General features: G+C 41.4%; 2 protein-coding genes across 2 annotated transcripts in view; both read right to left on the reverse strand.

Annotated features, from left to right (window-relative positions):
• Positions 1-222: 222 nt before the first annotated feature.
• The window catches only part of LOC149575494 (uncharacterized), a 233,461-nt gene continuing 210,205 nt past the window's right edge, over positions 223-23,478 (reverse strand). Inside the window, exon 9 of the mRNA XM_089815232.1 lies at positions 223-943. Coding sequence (XP_089671358.1) covers positions 290-943 — 654 coding nt within the window. The 3' untranslated portion in view covers positions 223-289. The remainder of the gene's footprint in view (positions 944-23,478) is intronic.
• LOC149575495 (uncharacterized) lies at positions 18,135-20,608 on the reverse strand. Its single transcript, XM_089815233.1, has 5 exons — positions 20,394-20,608; positions 20,126-20,278; positions 19,584-19,984; positions 19,041-19,446; positions 18,135-18,906 (listed from the first exon to the last, which is right to left on the reverse strand). The coding sequence occupies exons 1-5, from the start codon at positions 20,524-20,526 to the stop codon at positions 18,326-18,328; spliced, it is 1,674 nt and encodes a 557-aa protein (XP_089671359.1). The 5' UTR covers positions 20,527-20,608; the 3' UTR covers positions 18,135-18,325.

Here is a 23,478-nt window from a genome sequence, read left to right on the forward strand (position 1 = left end):
CCGCAAACATTGTTTTCATCTTAATAATAATGTTTCAGTGCATTCAATATAAAATTATCTTTGACAGTTATAATTCCAGGGTTGGACACAAATAACAAGATTGTGACATACATTGCCCCAATATTTGAGCTATTTATATTCAGTTCAACAATGCACTTAATTTTAAAGGATCACCCCAGGAGACTTTCCACACTTAATGCAATCAAACTATAGAGACATGAATATACAAATATGAATATTTTTAATAATAAAGAAAGAACCTGAGAGAAACGGGTTAAATTTATAAAAACTAACACTTTACAAGACTCTTTCCCTCGGCATTTTGCCTCCATTCCATCAGTATATCATCCGAAGATGGTAATTTGCTATCTCCAAGATCATCCACATTTTTTTCAGTTACAAAAGGGTTTAAAATATCATTTTTCATGCCAAGCCTTGAACTCTGCTCATGTTCCTGTATTCCAATATTGTCCATAATATATCGCTTTCGAATGTCAATTGTCACTTTTTCATTTTCCCCTATTGAATAAAGGGACATACTGTTTACATATGAATGGGTTTGCCCATCATATTTCATCATGCGCAGGTTGTTGATAAGCTTTTCAGATTCTAATGATGTATCCAGTCCACATAAATGATGCAAGGATTTCATCAAACTACCGAAGATGCAACTCCTCAAATCATCACCTGCTATATAACCATTCACCTTATCTGATAAGTGTCTTAATCTGTCTTCTGTGATACGAATGGCGCTCTTGAATAGCTCTGTCCACTCAGTTTCACATAACTCCATTGATCCTTTGGCCATGGTGTTTATGTAATTGATAACATTATCATATTCTTCTGACTGTAAGCTTTGACATATCTTTTCTTTGTAGAGTGAAACATGAGGAATCTTACCCTGCTCTATAAGCTGGTCAAATGCATGGTCCAACAAATGTGACTGGACACAAAGCAAGAAATACGAGTAAGAAAAATATGATCAACAAAAACAAGTATCACTATTCATAATGACGAAATCCAACAAACAGAATCAGCTTGGTTTTCATTTTACTGAGATCTTCTAGTGCTGCAAAAGCTGAATAAGGGATAGAAATATTGGTGTATCACTGGAAGGTCGGTAATCTTCAATGGATAATTCTTCGACTGAAACCTTAAATTTTTTGATTCAGAAATGTGCATGTGGCATAAGCATGGTTTGGATTGATATCAAGGTTTGCTGACATGAAAACAAATACATAATCGAGTAGAGTGCTACATTATACATGGGAAACATCATAAATAAAGTATAAAGAAATTGAAAAAATTTATGAAATTCATAATGGATTCCGTACTACATCTAATAACAGCACCATGTCGGAGCCAAAATAGAGACCTGAAACAAGGAGAACATGTAAGGTAGTTGCATTTACCTTTTATCCCAAGTTGGTTGTGTTTGTAATATCTTGGGTGGTAAGTGCATGCATGAGAAAGGCATGTGAGTGTTAATAATCAAGCTCTTCAAATGTAAGCTTTGATGATCTCTGATTGGTTTTGACTAGTGAGTGTCTACACACTTAAGTCATTTACTTAGTTCATGCCAAACAAGTAACATATGCCGAGCAGAACATGTATAAGATAGAGCATGCCAAGTCTACACTGAGTGCCGAGTCACTCATGTGCTGAATCACTCAAGTGTCGAGCAGACAATGTATGTTGAGTGATTCGGGAGCCGAGTAAGAAGTGCATTCTTTCCAACTAAATGCTAAGAGCTCAAAAATGACACTTTAAACAGCTAGGCTGGGTAAATTCAAAACAGTTAAAACCTCTTTATTAACCAACTACAAAAGAGCTATTACTTCATTTTATCAAATGAGAAATTTGTGATGTTGTAAAAACTTGTAATAAGCTGTAGATCTTCTTAGGATTTTGGATATTACTGGAAAGATTTTTTGATCTACTTGTTTGCGCAAAAGGGTCAATTGTGTCTGGCTTGAAATTGTATGATTGAGAGATGGATGTATAATAATTCTACAATCCTTTATATGATCCAGTATATATCTATTACTGGAAAGATTTTTTGATCTACTTGTTTGCACAAAATGGTCAATTGTGTCTGGCTTGAATTGTATGATTGAGAGATGGATGTATAATAATTCTACAATCCTTTATATGATCCAGTATATATCTAGTTAGATTAACAAACACTTGTTAATGAGCACCTTTAGATGATGATAATATCCACATAGCTTGCTAATTGCACAAGAACATTATCTGATATGATTTCCCTCCAGAGCAGTTCTTTGTAAAGTATTCTACACACCAAGGATCGCTCCAGTCTGACTTAGATTAGTCATTGTCAATTAACAAATGACATTTACATTAATAGATGAAAGTTGGCCTGTATCAATAAGGAAGCCAGAATTAATATGCTCTGCTTGAGTTTGAGATTCTGATAAAAAATTTGATGTTATATTCTGATACCTTGGCAAGTCAGAAGGTCTGATATGACCAGCAATTAGTCTGTTACAGATACGTTGAACTCAGTTCTTAATTCCATTGTCTAAAATACCAAATGCAGAGGTAATCCTATATTTGAAATGACAATGTCTACTATAAATTCAGATTCTTTGTCATTAAGGAAATCTGATTTGATTCCTCCAGATAGACTGCACCTTCTAATATAATTGACTAAGTTCCTAATCAGTAGATAACTTTGTAAAGAATAATTGCTGATCCTTGTATGGAACGAGGTACCTGAATGACGTCTATATAACAATATCCATGAGCGAACTGGATCTGCTCCAATCGATAAGATAGAGGAACTTATTCCTGAACGGTTTCCCAGAATTGGCTTCTTTAGCCTGTTGCAATATATGAAGTCATCCCTGATGGTTCCTCACGCTTTTCAAATTTGTGCTCAATAATATATTAATATTTTCCATGCCACTGTGAAGTTCCTCACGCCTTTGTATTTGGTGGTGTCTCTTCATGGTAAAATACTCCCTTAAATGGTCCAAACTCTTCATGAGGGTTGGCTCCCTTTATTATTCCTAATTCGCACTCCTTTTAAGAAGGGCCACTTAGTTCTTGATGAGGAATGACTTAATAAATTTTATTTATCTTATACACACACTATCTTTGTAGGTGGCTATTATGCCATAATGATACTTTTGGTAATTAAAGGGTAGAATTATAAAATGGTTCTTTTCATGCGGTGTGACGATTGGCAAACATAACCAACCGCCGGGTCTATTTGTATTCATGCAGGAACAAATAAGGGGTAGTTGGGGATTGGAGATTATTATGCTAATGAAAATTCATATCATTCTACCAAATCTCGTATTATATGTATTGTAATCTCTGATTATTCCTCTGATGTCATCTGTGATTCATATCTGCTATTATTGTTGAATGGTTATAATTACAATGTGCTGGTCAATCCATTTCGAAGTAGGCATCCAATATTTTGGCGTCGTTGCCTAAGTCCAAATTTGGAGGTCTAAAGAAGTATTATAGGCAGGATGGCAGTATAATGGGTTGTACCTTTGACCAACAAGTCCTAGTAACTGACAGTGACGTCAAGGACAATATGGAAGTGACCTGAGAGGAACAGTTGACACAAGATTTGGTTCAAGCGTGGGGCGTGTCAGTTGAGTACATGCAGCGGGAAGCTCAAGACAGAGCACCCTCCCCTACCATTGTACGTGGAACTCATAGTGAATGGTCCGTTGCACAATCTTATGGGTAGCCTTTCAAGATTGTTGGCTCATACATTGGTATAAGTTCAAGAACAACGTGAGGCAAAGGAAAGGGAACAACGCAGGTGAAAAATACTTCAATGGTACGAAGAAAGGAACCAGAGGGAGGAAGAGCCACATGACAGGAATAGGCACCACACCACCCGCAACCAAGATTAATACCCGTTTTTCCAAATAAAGAAAAAAAGTGTACTAGGAATGAAACACAATTTGAGGAAGCAAAAACTTTGGTAAGGAGGTCTCTGTGGATTCATCAAGCCAAGAGATGACAATGGCTGCAACATCTTGTCGGAAAATCTCGCAGTCCTTCCAAATGAACTGACACTCGTACGGATGTTTATAGTAGGGCACCAACCAAACAATAGGGGTGGTAAGACAACGGGTGGGTACTAGAAGGTTTCCACAGAGATAGTGGGGAGAGTGACTCCCTACGAATAGAACCATCCATATACTTAGAGGACGTTAGAGACGAGGATAAAGATCTCAAAGGGGATGCTATAGACCTCTTTGAAAGTGCTCTATGGGGTATTGGAAGTCTTAATATTTCAGAAGAACCAAGAATAGGGGAACAAAACTAGAAACTCTTGGAAGAAGTATCAATACTACCACAACATGCATGATAGGGGTGGAAGGGAAGTGGAATCGCGTGTGCCTAGAAATGCAGAAGAGACACAAGGACATAGAGGAAAAATTGACCCACTATTGTCCTCAAATCTTGACATCACACAACTGTGGCAACCCTACACAATTTTATCAAGGATTCGTAGGTGCACCCTCTTTGTTTTAACATATTCGTAAAGCATCATTAAGGCAATTCATTATCCCTGAATTGTGTTCTGTAACTTTATTCGTGTGTTTCTTTTGGAAGTTTCCACCAATTTTAATCCTCAAATGGTTGTGAGAGAGAGAGAGCTTTTTCTTCTTTGACTGCAATCACTTGATTTTTGGTAAACTTTCATGTCTTTCATGTGTTTTTCTTTTTGTTGTAAATAGTTTTGAGTCTTGATTTTGCCTTATTATAATAGCCCTTGGTATCCCACTCATTTCAAGCTAACTTAGCCCTCAAACGGAGGTGTCCAATTCAAGTTATGAAGGAAATGTTTACTGTACAGGTAAAGAAATCAACGCATACAGACAATGGAACAGAATAGCAGAATTATATTCACATATGCCAAACATATATTATGCTTCATAAGATGAATAATAATCGAAGATGCTTTACAATGATCCCAGACAGGATATAAATACTATCCGCCGAACCTTCCCGAAGGAGTCCGTCAGCCACAAACATTATGTCCGCTACAAACTATTTACCTGTCGGCTACAAAATACAAAACACCGACGACAATCATTCCATCGGCTACAGAAACATCGTCGGGACCATCTAGTCAGCTGACACCATCCCCCCAAAAAGAAAAGTCATCTCCTGACGACTAACAAAATTAGGAGACAACTTACAGACAACAAAAGAAATACTAGAGAGAAGGGGTCATCCCAGAAGAGTGCTGCTGGCGACGTAACTCATACACCTGCTCTGTCCTGATGCGGAGATCTGTCTGAATCTGAGAATTAACCTTGATGGCCTCCTTTAGAAGAAGTGCAGCATCCATAGCCTGCCTCCTAGCTAACTGCATCTCGTGCTCAGCCGCATCCTTATCTCGGAAAGCCGCTTCTGTACGTTGCCTAGCCATGTCCCTCTCCTGCACCACTATTGCCATATCTGCCAGTAGTGCCGCCCGCTCTGCGGCTCATGCTGCCTGCTGGTCGGCCAAGTCGACGGCTAGCTTCTCTCTAGCCTCTCTCTCAGCTGCCAATGATCTCTCTGCTACAACCCTGTCCGCCTCCGCATGCCAACGAGCATAGTAAACATCCTTGGACAATCCCACAATCTCATGTGCCAACTTCATCAAAGGGGTGTCACTGGGTCCCAACTCTGGCTCAGTAGCCCAATCTGCCAACATCTTAGCTGTCTCCACCGCCGGCCAACCTTTGTCTACAAAACAAGTTTGAAATCGTTGAGGACAGATCCCACGGATATATGCTCTGATCAAATGCCACTCTCCGCCGAGTCAGAGCCTGAATTGCCACATCGTGTCCCTTCTTCAACGCAGACTTCATAGTCCTGAGGTAATCCCGGCACCTATCCTCATCCGACCTGTAATCCTCCTTGGCGAAGTCCTCCAATGACCATTCCGCATCACTCTTCTCCTCCTCATTAGCGGAAGCCATGCCCACATCTGGTGCCGCCTCCTCTGCTGTTGGCGCAACCACGGCATGTGGCATTCCCTCCTCCTGAAGCTGAGGCTCTGGTATTGCCAGTGATGTTCCTGAATGCCTAGGAGACTGAATGGACGGACTCCACTCGGCAGGAGTGAGTCAGAACTGCTGCCTCAAGAACACACTAGCTCTATCCATCACCTCCGGTTGGTTTGACTGCGCGAGCTCCATATTCTCCTCTGGTACTAGTTGGGCTGACTCGGCCTTTGTTAAAAAAGATGACGAAACAATGACAACTACATCACAATCAATGACATCCAACTGAACTTGAGGCTCAAGCTCCAGCGGTGGCAACTGTGCTCTCTGTGAGACTGCGACAGTAACGACATCTGGTTGTGAAACTTGCTCCGCTGGTACAACTGGAATCACCTCTGCTACAACCATCGGCAATATCTCGACGACTGTCCACGGGACAACATCTGTCGCTGTCTGTGGGACCAACTTCGTCACTGCCCATGGGACAACTTATGCCACCGTCGGAGGGGTCATTACAACTGGGGCATGATGCTGGCCAAACGGCGGAATGACTGTCGGAAAGGTAGTCAAGTGCGCCGAAGTTGACAGCTAAGGAGGGGTAAAGAATGTGGGCCCACTACCCGCTGCCTTACTGCCAACTTCTGCTGAAGTGCTCTCCTCTTCTTCCACGGACTCAACCCCGTCACTCACCGAAGTGCCCTCCTGTTCGCTATCTGTCTCTCCGGAAGCATCCAGTCCGCGAAGTATTTTCTTGTGGCCTGCTGCTGATCCTCCTGTATCCAAGTGTCGCCAATAGAATATAGGAGGCTCCCCGTCTGCCAACTCGCCCCTTGGAGGAGCCTCAAAATCATCCGGTGGAATCTGGCTAGTTGCAACCTCCAGAAACAGCTCGATGGCATGGTGCGGCATAAAAAATGTTCACTACTGAAGGGTCATAAATTCCTCCATCTTGTCAACCAAGACTGAGGCCCAATCATATACCACTCCCTGCATGATACCATTCATAAACACAACCTACAACAAAGCTATATCTGAAGCTCGAGTGGCACCTGTCAACCTGCTCTTGATGACGTCCATGATGCACCACCAGTGACCCTCCCGAATAAAGTCCCCGCCAAGCCCTCTCCACTTTGACTCCTGAACCATTGCATCCCTCTCCACGGGTGTAAGATCCCGACACATTAGATCTATCCAATGCTCCTTCCGTTCCCGTAAGAGTTTATTGTTCTTGATTTCCACTTTCCTCCCTTCAAGGCCAGGGATGCCAAAAACCCTAGTGAAATCTCTAGGTTTAAAGGACACCGTCATCTGCTGCTTCTTGTACAGGAATGTACTTGTTCTGCTCCGGGCGCTATATGTCTTTATCATGGTGCACAATACTGATTCGAACAACCGGATGGAGAAGATGGGAACTTGGATGGCCCAATGTACCTATGCCCGCATCAGAATCTGTTTAATTTGGTCTGCCTCCGGGGTCTCCTGCCACCACCTCCGGCATTCGCTTCCACTAAGACTCTCGAACTGGACGGTGAGATACGTGAGTTCCTCCTTAGTCTTCTGCTTCTTGCTACTGGAACCCGAGGGACCTGCAACACGAATCCCCGATGCCAAAACCCTTGAATTCCTTTCCATATTTGCTGCTAGCTGACTCTTCCACGGCTTCCGTTTGCCCACCGATTCCATGCAACAATGGCTTATTCCCCGTTATATAAGTTTTCCGTCAAGCACACCTTTCCCGCGGAAGGAATTTTGAATCGTGGGTGTATTCTAAGACTGCTCGAAAATGGGACACAACCAACCAACAACCTTCCCTTCCTATTCTTTTGTCTTTGCTGAGGCCAAAACTATCTGCGACAAAGCAGAAGTCGGGCGCAGAGAAGAACTAGGAAAAAAATGAGGCGGAGAGTAAAGCTTTCACGGAAGTTTACTCTGAGGCCAATTATATTCGTGGCCACCACACTATTAGTTAGAACACGCAAAGTAGAGATGCCTCTGACCCTAGATATGGATTGTAGCCCTCTTAAATAATGCTCCTAATCCAATCTTCCATTCGAACTGCAACAAATTCATGCTGAACAATACCATTACAAGCCGATGCCGCTGCCTCGAGTGACCAAAATCCAATTTTCTACAATGGCAACTGAGGAATTCAATGCAGCTTTGCAACGGATCTCACTGCATTCGTTGGGCGATTCATCCCCAACCGCTTCACCCTCTGCTCAAATTAACCCCGATTTCAAAGAAGCCGTCACTTTGTCAACTGGTGGCTATTCATGCTCAACTCCTCATCACCGGGACTCCAAAAAGGAGTGGATGCAAAATGGCAGCCAAAAAACGAGCATCTCGGTAATAACCCGCCCGCGGAAGACTTCCTCAGAATCGAACACAGGAACTCACATTCCAAATTCTCTTTGCAACAACGCAAGTCCGCAGAAAAAGAAGACGCCGTCGGAAGTGTTCGTCCTTCATTGGTCACCGATCTTTCAGCATCTATTTTCCGTGTGAGGTTGAGCGTCCAGGCGAAATAACAATGCCAGGAAATTGTGTTCCATTTGCGGCAGATACAATGGAGGAGAGCAAGGAGCGAATTTTGTTTTACAACTCCGCGGATTGCTTCAGCAGACAGGAGAATGGCCGCCGAATAATCTCCCGCAAAGAGTTACCCGCGAGGCAGTTTCCTGCAGCCTTTTTTTTTTTATATCATTTTTATTTTTATTTTTATATTTTTATATTTATTTTTTATAATTTTTATTTTTATTTTTATTTTTCAAATTTTTTTAATTTTTTTTTTCAAATTAAATTACAGAGGTACCTCCATTTGGCGTCGCCGCCTCACAATCCTTTAATGACGACGACGGAGGATTCATGTGAGTACTGGGCGACGACACCCTTCTTGCGCGGTATATTTTCAATTTAGATCCGTTAACTGACTGAGGCACCTCCTGTCTGTCCAACGTCGATAGTTTGATTGCTCCATTGTCGCCAACCTCTCGGATCTGGTATGGTCCAACCCACCGCACCTTAAATTTTCCCAGCTTGATTTCATTGCGACCATCATACTTCAATACTAATTGTCCCAGCTGGAATCTGCTACGTTTCAAATGCTTATCATGCCAGACCTTGCGTCTGTTCTGTGCCACTTCCGTCGCTCACTGTGCCAGCAATCGCTTCTCCTCCAGCTTATTTAGATTGTTTAACTGCTCTTATAAGCTTCCGTCGTCATCCAGCTTGTTTTCCAACGCTATTCGCAGACTCAGGATTATGAATTCCGCTGGGACTACCGCTTCCTGTCCAAACATTAACTGGAATGGTGTGTGCCCTGTCGTCACCTTATACGCCATGCGGTAAGCCCACAAGGTGGCGGGTAAGTTTTCCTCCCAACAGCACCTTCAACCGCGCAGAATTTGTAGATGATGGATACTAAGATTTTATTAGTAGCCTCGGCCTGTCCATTTGCTCTTGGATAATACGGACTTGACAATGAATGATAAATCTTGAACTGGGTGGTGAGCAAGCGGATGACATGATTAACAAAATGACCTCCCCTATCACTTGTTAATTGTAACGGGATTCCATACCTGGTAATGATTTGTTCATAAATAAATTTTGCAGTGCTAACGGCCGAGTTATCTGGTAACGGACGTGCCTCCACCCACTTGGTCAAGTACTCCGTTGCAACAATGATGTACCGGCACCGTCAAGTCTTGCTCACCCTCAGTGGTCCAATGAAATCTAATCCCCATCGCTCAAAAAGTTCCTGCACATGGGAGGGGTTAAGTGGCATGAAATCTCTCTTCAATTGCTTCCTGGCCCGTTGGCAAGTGTCACATCCGACAACCCATTCCCGCGCATCGTTGTACACTGTCGACCACCAAAGACCTGCGAGCAATATCTTCCGTGCAGTGGTGTCAGGTCCCATGTGTCCTCCCGTGGGACCCTCATGTGCTTCTTTTAACACCTGCGGTACCTCCTCTTCCAACACACACCACCGAAGAATATGATCCAGTCCCATTTTGTAGAGCAATCCATTGATCAATTGAAACGTGCTACTCCTGATTATCAACTTGCGCCTATCATTTGGTGACATCCTAGTGGGAAACTGTCCTGTTGACAGGTACTCGCCGATACTCCTGTACCATTCTGGCAGTACCCCAATCTGAAACAGCTGCGCGTCAGGGAAGTCGTCATTCACACCCTCCGCTGGTTCCCCTTTTTTGATCCGCGATAGGTGGTCGGCATTAACATGTTTCTTACCCCGTCGGACAATGATCTTAAAAGTAAATTCTTGCAACAGGAGTAGCCATCTGCTGATCCTCCCTTGGATGATTGGTTTATTAATCATGTACAACAGGGCCTAGTGATTACCAGTCTGTGCCAGGGTCGCGCCGATCGCATAGTTGGAAGCATCCACATGAACATGAAACTCTTTATTCCAGCCCGAATATGCCAGGATGGGTGTCATAGCCAGTCATACCTTTAGCCCTTCAAATGCCTCGTCATGCTCTTTATCCCATCTAAATGATGCTTTCTTGCAGGTTAACCTGTCTAACGGTCGGGACACCTTGGCGAAATTTTTAATAAATCTCTTGTAATAACCTATATGCTCAAGAAAAGACTTTACCTCCGTCACATTAGTAGTTGGTTGCATTTCAAGAATGACTCTCACCTTGTCGAGGTCTGTCTTTAACCCACCCTTACAGATGATGTGTCCGAACAATCTTCCATGCAGAACCATGAATCTACACTTCTTAGGATTCAACGCCAGCCGCGCTCTACAACATCTCTCCATGCATTCACCAAGTGCTACCAGGTGTCTGTCCTCCGTGCTAAATATTGACCAATCATCCAGGAAAGCTTTGAAGTTTCCCACGGACATCCTGTCGAAGATATGCAGTATAATTCGCTGGAATGTGACCGACGCGTTACACAACCCAAATGGCATCCAATTGTACGCGTAGAACCCATCTTCGATGACAAACGTTGTCTTCAACTTATCCTCCTCCGCTATAGAGATCTGATTGTATCCGGAGAACCCGTCAATAAAAGAGTAAATTTCATGTCCCACGACCTCCTCCAGAATGCTGTCCATGAATGGAATCGGAAAAGGATCCTTGATTGTGACTGCATTGAGGCATCTGAAATCAATGCATATCTGGATCTGAGTAGTATCCTTCTTTAATGACATGACTATCGGTGACACCCATTCGCTGATCTGCACCTTGAAGATAATGTCGGCTTCCAGCATCCGGTTGATTTCCTCTGTAACCCGTTCCGCGTAGTTCTTGTTCATCCTATAGGGTCGCTTCCGTACAGGTACAACTCCTATCAGCGGGATGCGGTGCACACATAATTCCAGCGGTACTCCCTTGAGGTCATTGTATGTCCATGCAAACACATCTTTGTATTCCAGAAATATCTTGAATGCCGCGGCCTTGAGTACTGGATCCCAGTTATCTCCGACTAGTATGTTCTTTGGCTCTGCCTCGTCCCCCAAATTCATTGTTTGCAGCGTAGCTTCATTATACTTGATTGTCTCCCCTTCATTGAATGCATGGGCGAGCGTAACATCCAACGGTGCCTCCCCCTCCTTTACTTCAGTAAACTCCTTCGGATATTCGTTCTCAATCGACAAAACATTGCAGCTGTGAAATAATTCATAGTCCTCCATTTGCCAGTGGTAGAGACCGTTGACGAAATCCAAGTCATCATCCATTGATCCCCCGTCCAATCAGAGGACGCCCTCCCGATCCAGTTCCATCCGTTGTCTACCTTCATCCTCCTCTCCCTCAGAATCTAATGACAGGGCCCCTTCCCCTACCATTTGGGTATGCAGATCAACGACAAATCGGCGGCCTTTACTTTCCAGTGATAAGGTGTTCTTCCAATCGTGTCGAGCTCTTGCTTCGATAAGCCACCCGCGGCCTAGGATGGCATCGTACCCTTTCCTCTTCAATGGAATTACCATGAAATCCATTAGGAACGGCTGAGTGCCAATTGTTACTAGCTGTGCCATGAGAATACCCAGCGGTTTAATGCCATGTTGATCGGCTATCAGCAGCTGAAATCTCAAAGGCCACAATGTCAGCTGTCCAAGTTTCCTCCAGGTTTCTTCCGGCAATACATTTACGCCGGACCCTCCGTCAACTATTGTGTCCGTGAGAACATGTCCAAGGATCCCCATCTCGATGACTGCAGGGTGTCGTCCGAATGTCAGGGCCAGCAACATCTGATCTTCTCCACCTACAACAATCTCCTTTTCCTTCCCTCGACTTGGTTCTCCCAGTGACTTTTCTTGCCCTCGACTTGGTTCTTCCGGTGAGTTAAGAACTGCCGTAATACTTGATAGAGCAGATCGGAGTTGAGGCATGGTGAGAAGCAAATCATTTATCCTTACCGGTACCTCTGTCTACAAAATTTTCTGTACTATGTTTTGTTTCGCGGAATTTCTTGCTGAAGTGCCTGCGGTGTCCGGAGGTGTTGCTGCTTGGGATACTTTTTCAACCTTCGCCCGTGCTTCCGCAAATTTCCTCTTTTCTTCAGCGGGGTCCAGATATTCTTTTGCTTGTTTCTGTGTAATTGCCAGAACTTCTTCCTCATCCGCCTCGACAGTGATCAAGTTCACCCCGAATTTTGGACACTTTTGAGTTGTCGTGATTGCCGGGTCCGCACCATCGGCACAATAGTTGAGGTGTATTCGCCGTTGGACACTCCCGCGCAAAATGCCCCCACAAGTTACATGCGCGGCACTGAATAATCGACCGTCCATTTGCATCATACTGGATTCGGCTTTTGCTCGTATTGTTATTGTTATTGTTGTTATTGTTCTGTCCACGCCGATTATTCCTGTATCCTCCGGATGTAGCACCGGCGGTATTCGTGTTTCCGCTACTACCCGACGGGGAAGCCTCCTGTGTGAGAAGCACCTGCGAAGATCCTCTTGTCTTCATGTTAAAGGGGCACTCTTTTGTCGAATGGCCCATGATCTGACAAATGTCACAGAATTGGTTCTTTGGACACGATCCTTTAGAATGACCGTCGGTCTTACACTCCATGCACCACAACTCACTGCCTTTTGGCTCCTTCTACATATTTTTAAATTCCTTCATCATGTGGATCATATCCTTCTGTAGGGCGCGGACCTTCTTGCTACTGCCTTCATCGTCACTGCTATCTTCGTCAGAAGGCTTGTCATCATCAGAATCAGAGGAACTAGTCTTCTTCTTCTTCTTTGTCTTGTGCTCACTTTCGAGATTCAATGCTCTGTTATAGGCTTTCGTGTATGATGACAACGGCACAATTTTCATTTTCTTCCGCAGGTTAGGGCGTAGACCTTCCACGAACCACCTTTTCTGAAGTCCATCCGCCGGCTTATTCTCCATTTTGTTTATCGGATCTTTTAATGTCTTGGCGTAAACGCGGATAGTTTCGTTCTTTCCTTGCTTGGTATTGAAGATCTATGCTACAATTTCATTATTGTCCCACAACAGTTGAAATTCAACCAGAAACTCTTTTTCAATGTTATTCCAACTGTCCAGCTTTTGCGGATCTGTACTAGTAAACCAGTCAATTGCCACGCCCGTTAGGGTTGCCGAAAATTCTCATCCAATCGTCTTCATCAATTATGCCATTTGCCCTCCAAATCGTTTCACATGTTTTACAGTGTCAGTTTGGATCGGCCATACCATTGCCATCAAACTTCGGCAATTTCTCTTTTGGTAACACCATCACGATTGGTGTCTGTAAGCAAGCGTTGCTCGGTCCTACAACACTGGCGGACTGCACTCCCACACTGGCAGACTGCACTTCTACACCGACAGACTGGTCTCCCACACTAGCGGACTGCACTTCTACACCGGTGGACTGGTATCCCACACCGACAGACTCAACTGCTGCAAACCTTGGTGAAGAAGGGTTTTCTGAAGTTATCCCCTGCGAAAGTATATCTCGGACGAAGAGTTCACTCCACGCTCTTGCTCTGTCAGCACTCCGAGCCGTGCAAGTCGATGCTCTTCCCTCTAGATTCTCTTCCCTTGGCGAACAGAAATTCAAAAACTCCTCCCGTGCTTCTTCCACCAATTCCACCCGTTGTCGAGTCTCCTCCAACAATGCCTCCGCACTCTTGTTTCCGTCGGCAATCTTTTGAAATCTCCATTGGCGTTCGGCTTGCTGTGCCAGAATTAAATTCTCTTGCACAGTACAGATTCCATCTTTTCCCTTGAACTTATTCTAATCCTTGTTAAGCTAATTTGGCATTAATCTTCATTCCTCCCACCTTCTAGGTTCATAAGGCAGCGTCGCCAAATGTTTACCGTATTGGTAAAGAAATCAATGCATACAGACAATGGAATAGAATAGCATAATTATATTCGCATATGCCAGACATACATTATGCTTCATAAGATGAATAATAATCGAAGATGCTTTACAATGATCCCAGACGGGATATAAATACTATCTGCCAAACCTTCCCGAAGGAGTCCGTCGGCCACAAACATTATGTCTGCTACAAACTATTTACCCTCAGCTACAAAATACAAAACACCAACAACAATCATTCCGTCGGCTACAGAAACACCACTGGGACCATCCAGTCGGCTGACAGGAAAAGGTGGGTGTTTTCAGGGTGACAACACGTGATTAAAAAACTTTCGAAAGTGGACTTTTTATTGACAATTGCACAAAATAAAATTATATTTCATATTTAAATAGGATATTGACATCCATTTTAAAATTTTAGCTCATTCTGAGTTGATTTGGCCATAGTTTTTAGTGTTTTATGAAAATATAATTATTTATTAAATTTAATTACAAGAGGCATTTTAAATGCATAAAGGTGGGGTTTTTATCATCCATAGCATATATGAACATGCAAAACACCTAATAAAAACCCACTATCAATAAAATGTCCTAAATACATATAGGTGGACTTTTTATACGCAATAACACATTTTTATATCACCTATATGCTTTTAAGCAGTGATTTGAACCAAAAAGCACATGTTATTGCACTTTAAAAGTCCATTAATGTGTTTTTTTGACTCAAGTTATGTTTAAAATACATAAAGGTGAGGAATTTGAACCCAAAAACATGTGTTTTAAATTACACATTTTTGCATCTCAAAAACCCATCTCCACTTCTTCAATAGAGGCATTTGGACATGTTAAAGCATATGGGGGAGTTTTTGAAGTGAAAGTCACACCTTTTTCTATTTTGAAAACACGTCATTACTTTCATTAACAATAGACTAAGAATGGTGGGAGTTATAAAGCTAAAAGAATGTGCTTTTGCATTCTAAAAACACGTCTTTACTTTCATTTGCACTAAAAACTCGTAAAGTGGGGATTTGGAGAGCAAAAGCATGTGTTCAGAGCACTAAACTGTCTTTATTCATTTTACAAGACATTTTTGTTTACCCAAGCATAAGTGGCAATTTTTAGAGCAAAAACACATGTTTTTGACTTGCAAAAGCCCACTTTATTTGACCATTTTTGAGAAAAACTTGATTTTGCAGAAAAGAATCACTCATACTTTGGTCAATACTTGATGGATTTTGAAGATCTTTGGGTCGTTTCTGCATGAAATCATTCAAGGATCATTCTAGCTATTCAAAAGTGCAACTTAAAAAGGTATTTTCTCATTCTACAACCTATTTAGGGCACGTTTTTCCCCAAAAATGGCTTATATTTGAGTATTTCTCTTCCTCAAATCAACTCTTTGATTCAAGATAAGTTCCAAAGAATTGCCTATCATTTCTAGCTTGCATACAACTCTATAGTTACATATTATGCTTTGGACACCATTTTCAATTTGCCTTGCATATTGCACATTGCTTGATCAAAACGGCTGCTAAAATGATGCAATTTTTATGTCTAACTTCCTACACTTGACAAGCTACGAATTTTGACTCATATTTTGCAAAGATTGAGCCAAGATTTGAAGCCTATTTATCTACATTTTGCAATCATTCTAAATTCAAGAAATAGACCTTTTATGGTCTTTTGTTCGACATTAATATTATCTTATCTTATCTTTGGATTCATTTTCAGAGTTTTTGCAAGAGATTAAAAGACTTTTCCCCTTTGCTTCTTCAGGAAAAAGGTATGATTCTTTATCATTTCATAGGGCTTTCTTGCATATATGTGTTCTTTTGTTTTTGTTTGTAAATCTCTTCATTCCATTTTCATATTTGCATTTGTTTTGTATATAATATGCGCTCCTTATATCTTTCGTCTAAATTCTCCAAGTTGCATATGCAAGTGCTTCATCTTGCTTGCATATGCAATCAAGATTAAAAACCTTGTTTTTAAAAGAAATTACCAAGGAAAGCAAGCTTACTTTGCAACATGCTTTTGCATTCAAAAAGCTCACTTTCATGCTTGCATGTACTTCATCCGTGCTTGTTACATTTCTGCCATGACTTAAAACTCATGATGGTGGTTGTTTGCATGCTTGCTTATGATGAAAACATAAAAAATTCATTATAAGTAGATGTTATACTTGTTAAGATTGTGGATCTCTAATAGATAAAACAATTACAATAATAATGATAGCAAAGAATGTCCTGACTTGAATATTTACTGTGCTGAATATATGTCCTCTTTCAGTGCTTTACAGCGTGATCACGATCTGCCTTCCTTCCACTTCAGATTGTGAATGAATAGAAGAAACAAATTGAATATGAATTGTTCTGCAAATGATATTATAGTAAACAATGTATTTTATCCAATGTAGGTTTTGGAGATGCTGTGAATTGATGTCATTGTCCTATGATCTTTGCGGCTCATATACGTCTTGTAAGGAGTCATGACTTGTAATGACCCGTACCAATAGGCCACTAGATTGATCAAATGGTGGAGACTGAATGCTGAAAATGATATGGTGAAAGTGTAACTCTACTGGAAACTCCAAACCAGCAATTAAGCACAAGTGAAAGGACTGAAATATCCTTCCCACAATTGCAATAATTCAGGAGATCTTTCACACCCTCAAAATTGTGTACCAATTGAGAGTTTTCGTTCTCAATGGCCAATTGTGACTACTTGCAGAAACCCTAGGCTCCACAACGCACATCAGCAAAAATTCAATAATAAAACTTGATGATAAGCAACGAGCCCTCAATGCCTATTTATTCTTTTTTCCTTAATAGGTAGGCCTCCTTTTTAATTTTTCTCCGCTTCTTCCAGCAACCTCTAGAAGATTTTTTTTATTTAATTTATAAAGTTACCTTGTAACATATATATATTTTAATTGATAACTTTATAATTAACTCCTCCAAAAAAATGGGACATTACAGGTCCACCCCTCCTAAAATTGCTTGGCCTCAAGCAATCTTAACGCTGGATGCTGCAAAATCACTTCTCCCTCACAAGTAGCATCTTCAATAGGTAAATCTTTCCACTTAACTAGATACTCTCTAATTACTCTCTTGCGAAGTTGCTTCTCTCTACTATCCAGAATGGATTCTGGCACTAGGATCAATTTCCCCTCATCATCCAAGGGAGGTAATACTGCAGAAGGCATCACATTCTGACCCAACGCCTTTTTGAGGCGTGATACATGAAACACATTGTGCACTCTACTATCTGTGGGAAGCTCCAACTCATAAGCCACCTCACCAACTCGTTTGATGATCTTGAATGGTCCATAATAGTGTGGCTTGAGTTTCTCTGTATCACTCTTCTTGAGAGTGGATTGCTTATATGGCTGCAACGTGAGGTAAACCATATCATTTACCTCAAAACTACGCTCAATCCTTTTCTTGTCTACATACTATCTTTGCTGGTTTTGAGCTCTAGCAATGTTGTCTCTCAGAGTAGCAACTATATCCTTACTTTCCTATAATAGTTCACTTCAAAGAAACGTGAATCGGAATCGGATCGGAATCGGCAAGGCCGAATCGAATCGTGAATCGGCAATGAATCGGCGATGAATCGGCAAATTTGAAAAAACCCTTTAAATTTAAAGATTTTAACAATTTAAAACTTATTTCATGCACCCTTCATTGAATATAACTTAAGCACACTATAACATCATCAAATAGAAGTTAAAACTTAACATACATAAACATGAAACATAAAATCCATCACATACGTAACTATGTTATCTAAGATTCTAAAATGTAAATTGTAGGCTAGCTGAAGTAAATAGAAATCAAATGATCATAATGATTTAAATCATAGAATGTATGTAAGATGATCCATAAGACATCAAATCATAAATTTATGTAAGAATCTAAGATGAAGATCCATGAAAGTTTGAAACTTTGAAACATATGTCTATCAATGATTCAGTATCAATATCTGTAAACAAAATATAAAAACAAGGCTCCAGCTCAAGCCTCAGGCTCATAGTCATCATCATCCTCAACATCATCCTCAAGCTCGGCTACAGCCTCAGCCTCAGCCTCTGAGTATCCAGTCTGCCTAGTAGCAAGGCGTCTAATGTAGGTCCTAGAGGACTGTCGAGCCATATCTCCCGCATATAAGATGGGCTCACGAATGTCGCTAGGGCCTGTGTCTGTGCGTGCACGTGTGCGTCTACCAATGCCTGAAGAACGTGCTCTAGCTGCCTCAGCCTCTATATCCCCCTGGTCAATCCACGCACGGTCTTCCTCAGTGAAGACTGGATCTACAACCTCTGTGAGCCACTCTGATTCTGGATCAATCTCCTCCAAAATGATCGAAGAGGAGTCAGTGCCCAAAATCTGTCTGATCCTAAGACGGAGGTTGTAATGAACGAAGACAAGATCATTCAACCTCTGCACTGTCAACCTGTTTCTCCTCTTCGAGTGGATGTGCTCGAACATGGACCAACTGCGCTCACATCCAGAAGCGCTGCTTGGCTGACTCAGAATACGAATGGCAATTTTTTGAAGTTTTGGGGTTGTGGCCCCAAACATTTGCCACCATCTATCTGAAATAAGGGAAAATAAAAATAATTAGTCTCATTTACAAATTACAAATTACAAGTTAACTCTAAAATTACATAATCAACTTTAAGTTTAGAATCTAGATTCATGAACATTGAATATATTATTTAATTTTTACCTGGCTGTATTGTTTCCCGAGCATCTATGGCTAACCTGCTAGAGAAAAGTGGCCCTTCTTTATTATTGAACTTATCAAGCTCAATAATTGCAGCACTGCTATCCTCATCAGTACTCAACCTCTGGATCACTGTATATAATCCGGTGAGAACCTCCTCATCCGCCTTGAAGTCAGGACGGAAACGAAATGCCGAATTCAAAAAGTAAGCTGCTGCATGGATGGGTCTGTGGAGCTGATTCTGCCATCTCCTATCAATGATGTCCCAAATAGGGGCATACTTCTCCTGCACTCCTGCATACTGAGCTCTAATGGCCTCCTTGGCCCTATCCATGCCCTCATATATGTAGCCCATAGAGGGCTTCTCCCCATCAGCAGTTCGTAGGAGAGATACAAGAGGCTCAGTGGCCTACATATAAAGTAAAACAAAAATTTGAGTCAAAACTTAAACATAGAATAATTCAATAATATAAGGTAAAACTAAATCATTAAACAATTAGCATAGTAAACTGTAAAATATTAAATGTTAAATTGCAATAAAATTACCTTAAGTATTTCTCTAGCAGGTTTCCAAAAACCATCATCATCAAATATGCAATCCAGCACATCTATCCCTGCAGTGGTCGTAGCATAGGAAGATGAAATCCACTCCCGCCCAACAAACATGCTCCTCAAATCATCCCTTGATGTCAACAAGGACTGCAAGGTGATGAAATTCGAGGCAAACCTCGTGATCCCTGGACGAGCTAACTCTTTGTCTCCTGTGTACTTCCTCATTGTGCTAAGGACAAATGAATGATTATAAATAAACTTACATATGTTTTTTGCCCTTTCCACACATGACTTGACCCACTCAAGTTTGCCAATTTCCTCCAACATGAGGTCAAGGCAGTGTGCTGCACAAGGGGACCAAAATATGGTGGGGTGCCTCTCCATCAAAAGTTTGCCTACAACAATTTTAAGATAATTAGAAATTCAAATTTCAAACATGTTAGAACTTAGGAAGCTTAGAAATTCTAAGTTAGAATTAGAAAAAGTTCAAAATTCAAATAAATTTATTTTCAAAACTTAAAAAGTTAAAAGTTTACCTGCAGCAACATAACTTGCTGCATTATTCGTCACCACTTGCACCACATGTTGTTCCCCCACCTTTGCTATAACTTCCTCAATAACCTCACATAAGTATGTGGCGTTTTTTACATGAGCAGAAGCATCAATGGATTTGAGGAACATGGTATATCCTACAAGTAACAAAACAATGAATTATAATTACTATTAGCAATCAACAAATCAAAATTTGAAATAGTCAATCACGATTCAAAATTATGTATGTAGGAAAGTAGAATGATCAATCACCTCCACAGGATACAAGAAAATTGAGGAGTGTTCTTCCCCTCCTATCTGTCCAACCATCAGTCATGATGGTGCAACCCTTTTCGATCCACTCCTTTCGGTTGTCCTCAAGCTCATGCCTCATATCCTCAACCATTTCCTCCAGGAGGTATCCACTCAACTCAGCCTCAGTTGGGGCTTTAAACCCCGGACCACAAATGGCAACTGCATCTATTATGTTCTGCCAATAAGGAGTCCTGTCACAAATAGATAATGATATTGATTAGAAATTTAGATGTCAAAAACTAAAATCATAAAACAAGTAGATATAATTAAAGTTTTACTTTTACTTTTAACTTTAACTTTGAAGATAACAAAGAAAAAAGAATCAATTACCTGGCTGCAATAAATGGAATGTTGCAAAAGTACCAGAATTTGCAAATCTCTTTTCTGGCAGCATCATGAATCTCCTTGTTCAAACCCATGCCCTCAAGCGTGGGTTGGGAGCCAGGAGTAGTGCGGGGCACAAAGTAACTATCCATTCTGCTTTTCCGCACTCTAGGCCGCAATAGGTTGGTGTTGGACTCTGTCTCAGTATGAGACCGACTACCACTAACACTCACATGAGCACTAGCACTAGGATGAAAAGGAGGCCTAGAAGAACCCTCCCCAACACAACCTACGGATGCGGAAGCTGATGCAGATGCACTTGCAGATGTAGATGCGGTTGCGGATGTGGGAGCACGGGAGCCAATACCTCTTAACCCTTCAAGTTGCATTTTCTTAGTCAACTTGTCTTGTTCAATTTTTTCTAATGCCACTAAACAAGAGCGTTTTGCCTCAGCGGTTTGTTGAGTGCAAACTGTGACATCATGGCCACGTATGCCAGCAATGTGGTATTTCAATCTATAGATACCTCCCGAATTTATTTTTTCTTTGCAAAATATACATTTTGTTTGATATTTGGTTCTCCCAGGAAACTCTTCATTATATTTCCAGCATTCATCTTTTTTACGCATTGTGGAAATTGGAAAATGAAAGCAAAGGGCTGCTGCAATAAAAAAATTCATGTAAAAAATCAAAGTTTGCAACTAATAAACAAAAACTACAAAACAACAAACCCTAGTTTGCAATTTAGTAAAACTAAAAATAAAAAACATTCAAGATTTGCAAATGAACACTAAAAAAATTTAACAAAAAATGCATACTACACTAACATGCAAAAAAAAAACCAACACTTACCTCTTGCAAATGAGTTGAGGAGTGTTGATATTGACTCCTTAATGCTCCCAATGCAATTTATGGCCTCCCCAAATGGACTTCTGATCTCTTTGGTGCTCTTCCTTCTTGCCGGTTGAAAACCTATGGATTCTCTTTTCTCTTCTTCTCTCTCACTCTTCCTCTCTTCTACTCATACTAAGCAAATAGAAGGCTCTTTAGGGTTATAACAAAGAGGAAAGTCAACTTAGAAAGCAAATAAAACATGTGTTTTTTTTAAAAAATTGAACTTTCTATCCTTGCTGCCGCGGCCAATTTCTGGAGATTCACGATGGCGATTTTGGCGATTTTTGCCATGAATCGCCGATTTTGGCGATTCAGGCGATTCACAAGAAAAAATCGCCACCAGCGATTTCCGATTCCAAAAAAATCGGGAGCCATGAATCTTATCGCGATTTCGGCGATTTCATGGCGATTTTTGGAACTATGGTTCACTTGCACGGGGTACTCGACTGTCTCCCAACAACAAATCTAAGAAACTAGGTGCCTCATAACCGTAAAGTGCAATGAAGGGTGTCATTTGTATAGTCATATGATATGTAGTATTGTAACAATACTCACAGAGATATATCCATCTAACCCAAGCTCGCTGTTGATCTGCCACATAATTCTTCAAATACCCTTCCACCCATTTGTTTACAATCTCTTTTTGATCATCAGTCTGTGGGTGATAACTGGTACTAGGTGTAAGCTCAGTGCCACACAACCGAAATATCTCCTGCCAAAAGTGACTCATGAAGCGGCTGTCCTTGTCACTCACAATGCTCCGAGGAAAACCATGTAATCTAAAAATCTCCCTGAAGAAGACCTCTGCCACCTGAGTTGTTGAGTATGTAGTAGCGATAGGGAAGAAGTGAGCATATTTTGTCGGCCTATCCACCACCACATAGATACAATCGCGCCCTTGGGCCCTGGGCAAGCCCGTAATAAAATCCATAGAGATGCACTCCCACTTCCTGTCAGGAATAGGAAGTGGCTGTAGGAGCCCTACTGGATAAGTGTGCTCTTGTTTGTTCTGCTGGCAAACATGACACTCACGCATATACGGCAAAACATCAGCCTTAAGTCCCTTCCAAGTGAACCGTTCTCGTACTAACCTGTAAGTCTTGAAATACCCAGGATGGCCTGCTGTAGGTGAATTATGGAATGCTATCAAAATCAACTGCTTCACTTTTGATCCTGGGACTAAGTAAATCATGTTCTTGTAAATGATCAAATCATCTATGAGAGTGTATTTGGTGTCAATTGTTGTCCCCTCCGCTATAGCAGAGGCCCACGTGTCTTTGGCATATTCTGCTACAATCAAGTATCGCCAATCCTCTGATATCTGAATCATATAAGTGAGGTGTGGCCTACGGGATAAAGCATCTGCAACAATATTTTGTGTCCCGTTAACATATGTGATATCAAAATCATATGCCTATAACTTACTCACCCACTTCTGTTGATGATCATTCAGGTCTCGCTGTCCCAAAAAGTGCTTCAAACTATTATGATTAGTTTTAATACAAAATTTGTTGCCCACAAAATACTGTCTGAATTTGGCCAAGGCATGCATGATGGCCAACATCTCCTTATCATATATGCTGAATGATCTCTCAGCCCCTCTAAATTTCCTACTCTCATAAGCTATAGGATGCTTTCCCTACATGAGTACAACACCAACTCCCTCTCCAAAAGCATCACATTGAAGCTCAAATGGCTTTGTGAAATCAGGTAATGCTAATACTGGGCATGTAGTCATTATTTCCTTGAATCGCATAAAACACTCCTGTGCCTCTCGAGTCCACACAAATACCCCTTTCTTCAGCAAATCTGTCATGGGCGTTGC

The sequence above is a fragment of the Cupressus sempervirens genome, chromosome 2, assembly GCF_028749045.1.
Source record: "Cupressus sempervirens isolate cs-2001-9-10 chromosome 2, ASM2874904v1, whole genome shotgun sequence".
NCBI classification, from domain to species: Eukaryota; Viridiplantae; Streptophyta; class Pinopsida; order Cupressales; family Cupressaceae; genus Cupressus; species Cupressus sempervirens.

Coding starts and splice junctions, on each gene's coding strand:
- LOC149575495 (XM_089815233.1), bottom strand. CDS start 20,526: ATGGTTGAGGATATGAGGCATGAGCTTGAGGACAACCGAAAGGAGTGG. Junction 19,985..20,125: donor AGCAAGTTATGTTGCTGCAG/GTAAACTTTTAA, acceptor AAATTGTTGTAG/GCAAACTTTTGATGGAGAGG. Junction 18,907..19,040: donor TCGGGAAACAATACAGCCAG/GTAAAAATTAAA, acceptor CCCTTATTTCAG/ATAGATGGTGGCAAATGTTT.